The sequence below is a fragment of the Durio zibethinus genome, chromosome 6 (genome assembly GCF_047325235.1).
Source record: "Durio zibethinus cultivar Kanyao isolate XHJ-2024 chromosome 6, ASM4732523v1, whole genome shotgun sequence".
Taxonomy (NCBI): Eukaryota; Viridiplantae; Streptophyta; class Magnoliopsida; order Malvales; family Malvaceae; genus Durio; species Durio zibethinus.
Genome location: NC_143167.1, coordinates 24773372 through 24776720, shown reverse-complemented (window position 1 = coordinate 24776720; position 3349 = coordinate 24773372). Strand labels below are relative to the sequence as shown.

Below are 3349 nucleotides of genomic sequence, written 5' to 3'. Positions count from 1 at the left end.
TAAATTAATAAATCAAATAATAACAAATATATGGGATATAAATTTATGCTTAAAAGAAGAAAATAAAAATTGTAAGCTTAACCATAGGGCACAACATGGAGCTAATCCAACGCTTGTTAAAATAACCCAAATGGTTCAAACACAATGCCCATAAAAATGGTTCAAATTTCATCTTTATGAAAATGAATAGGTGCTGCACAGATAATGGATGTAGTTAAATTTCATTTAGTGATAGACAATAGATTATTTTTTTTATAATTTAATTTAAGAGTTTATATTTAATATACTATTAATATATAAACTCTATACATTATTAATAAATCAGATGATACCATTTCATTAATTAATAAATATCAATTTTTAAAATAAATATATAAAAGTTAACATTTTAAAAAAAAATTTATTAATGAAATGACATCCTCTGATTTATTTCATTAATGAAATAATATCATTTAATTTACTGACAATATATAAATTTTATATACTAATAATACATCAAATATAAAATCTTAATTTAATAAATTATTTTAAATACTCAAGATAAAATAAAGCTAAAAAAGACATAATAAAATCAAAATTATATTTATGAGACAGATGGAAATAAGTAATGACTCCTCTAATCATGCTTGCATATTGTATATATTCTAACTAACTTACATATTCTATATATTCTAACTAACTAGCTTCGATGCATATTATATTATATCTTGGAAGAAGCACAATTATATTATTTTTCTTTGTTATATTAAAAAGAAATATAATAATATAATATTAAGTCAAATGATATACAAGGTTATCATATTCTTAAAAATTGTGCGTTTAAGATAATTTAGATGCGCAAATTCTTGTTTAGATGAGTTAAATAGATAAGTAATTTATTAAAAAAAAAAAAAAACAACAATATTCTTTTAGTACTCAATTTCATTTATTCAACACATGTTCCGCTTAGTTAAATCCGTTTGAAGCTACTTTTTATGAGTTATGACACACACAAGCCGGCCAAGGGCGGCGCCTGGCCTTATGTGAGAAATTAAAGATACAACTTTAGCCTGGTTTAAAAGGCCAAACTAGCAATTCCGAAACTCAAATGAAGTTTGGTAACAACTCCCATTAGCCAAAAAGTTATGGGATCAACCTTATGTTGCTGTAGTTCGGAGAAGGTTGATGAAGGGTATGCAAAAATTAGTACTCATCTTGTATATTTTGAGTATTAATGTTTTCCTTATTATTGAGATTGTGCTGAAAAATTTTAGCCATTCTTTTTTGTAGGATAACTTTGGTTACTCCAGGGAATACAACGTGGAGAATGTTTACCTACAAAGAGTTGTACACGGCTACTAATGGTTTCAGCGACGATAACAAGCTTGGAGAAGGTGGCTTTGGCTGTGTTTACTGGGGTAAAACCAATGATGGTCTTCAGGTACCCATATATATATATATATTTGATCCTTTTCTTTTTGTTGTTAATATTTTATATTCTGCCACTATGCCTAAGTTTTTGGTTCTTTAATAACGTATGCAGATAGCTGTTAAGAAACTAAAAGCCATGACTTCTAAAGCTGAAATGGAATTTGCTGTGGAAGTTGAAGTTCTTGGAAGGGTTAGGCACAAGAATCTCTTGGGTCTAAGAGGTTACTGTGTTGGGACTGATCAAAGGCTCATAGTTTATGATTACATGCCCAATCTTAGCTTGCTGTCTCATCTGCATGGCCGATTTGTTGGTGAGGTTCAATTAGATTGGAAAAGGAGAATGAAGATTGCGATTGGTTCTGCAGAAGGCATATTGTAAGTTTAGCTTTCGTCTGTTATATGAATTATTTATTGCTGCATGGTTAAGTATATAAAGCGTTCATATATATATATATATATATAGTCAGTTTCCTTCAGAGTTTTAACTCCCTATTGACTTTAGTATATAATAGAAAAAAGAAATAAATGATCCTCCAAATAAAAGTATATGCTTTCTTTTAAATTCTGAGTGATTCAGTTTGAGAATTGTAGAGTTTCGTTTAATTTGTTGACAAGTATCTGAGAGGAAATTTTAACTGTAAAACGTTAAAAACATTCTCTGACTGCTATTGTTATACTATAGGTACTTGCATCATGAGGTAACACCCCACATCGTTCATAGAGACATTAAAGCAAGCAATGTCCTGTTGGATTCAGATTTTGAACCGCTGGTTGCTGATTTTGGCTTTGCGAAATTAATCCCAGAAGGCGTAAGCCACATGACAACCCGTGTTAAGGGTACTTTAGGATACCTTGCACCGGAATATGCCATGTGGGGAAAGGTTTCTGACAGTTGCGATGTTTATAGTTTTGGTATTCTCTTGCTTGAGCTTGTCACGGGAAGAAAGCCTATAGAAAAGTTGCCTGGTGGTGTGAAGAGGACTATAACCGAGTGGGCAGAGCCACTTATAGCTAAAGGGCGGTTTAAAGACCTTGTTGATCCAAGGCTTCGAGGAAATTTCGATGAAAACCAATTGAAACAAACCATCAATGTCGCTGCTCTATGCGTGCAAAGTGAACCTGAGAAGCGGCCAAACATGAAGGAAGTGGTTAGTATGCTAAAAGGGTATGACAGAAGAGGCAAGTTGATGCAGACGAGAATGGATAGCGTCAAGTACAAGGAAGAATTACTGGCACTTGATCAAACAAGTGATGACGATGACGGTGGTCCAGAGGAAAGCTATGGAGTATTTGGCGCCATGGAGGTGCAAACGATGCAAGACCCTTACAACCGACATGGCAATAGGAAACTTACCAAACATTTTTGAGAAAGTTTAATTGCATTGCACTGGTCTTGGTTTTTAATTTTTGATATATATGAACAGGCACATATTTACTACTCCATATATGTTAGTAGGAAATGGTTTGGGAAAATTGGTTGGCTTGATACACACACACACACACACAAACACACATATATATAGTTTTTCCTTGAAAAGAGTGGGAGAAGAGTATGATTTATCACCATTTTTGTATATTCATTCATTTAATTTGTTCAATCATTGACATGAAACTTTTGCAGCCATTGAGAATTTGAGACATTGATAACTAATAAGATCAAATTAATTTGATGTGTTTTCGTTTCTCCATCTAATTCCTTTTTCTTTTAACTTTTAAGATAAAACCTTCAAGATTGATTAGTGGGAATTAGTCCGAACTTATATGACACATCAGGAACTCATCTAGTTCAAATTGTTTCTAGATGAACAATAAACACAAACCAAAGTTAAAACCCCAGCTCACTATCATAGTCCGGGGAAAATTCTATGTCAATGTCCAAATCTGTCTCATAGTTGGCATGAAAGATAGCCCTGCTTTAGCTCCACTTCAGCCCTCTCTG

The 3349-nt window shown here is 32.4% G+C and overlaps 1 protein-coding gene across 1 annotated transcript; it reads left to right on the top strand.

Moving 5' to 3' along the window:
- The first annotated feature begins 1124 nt into the window (after positions 1 to 1124).
- On the top strand, positions 1125 to 2809 carry LOC111284381 (PTI1-like tyrosine-protein kinase At3g15890). The gene is made up of 4 exons (XM_022873058.2): positions 1125 to 1171; positions 1270 to 1420; positions 1523 to 1785; positions 2093 to 2809. Exons 1-4 carry the CDS (start codon positions 1125 to 1127, stop codon positions 2775 to 2777), a joined length of 1146 nt encoding a protein of 381 aa, XP_022728793.2. The 3' UTR covers positions 2778 to 2809.
- The last annotated feature ends 540 nt before the right edge of the window (positions 2810 to 3349 follow it).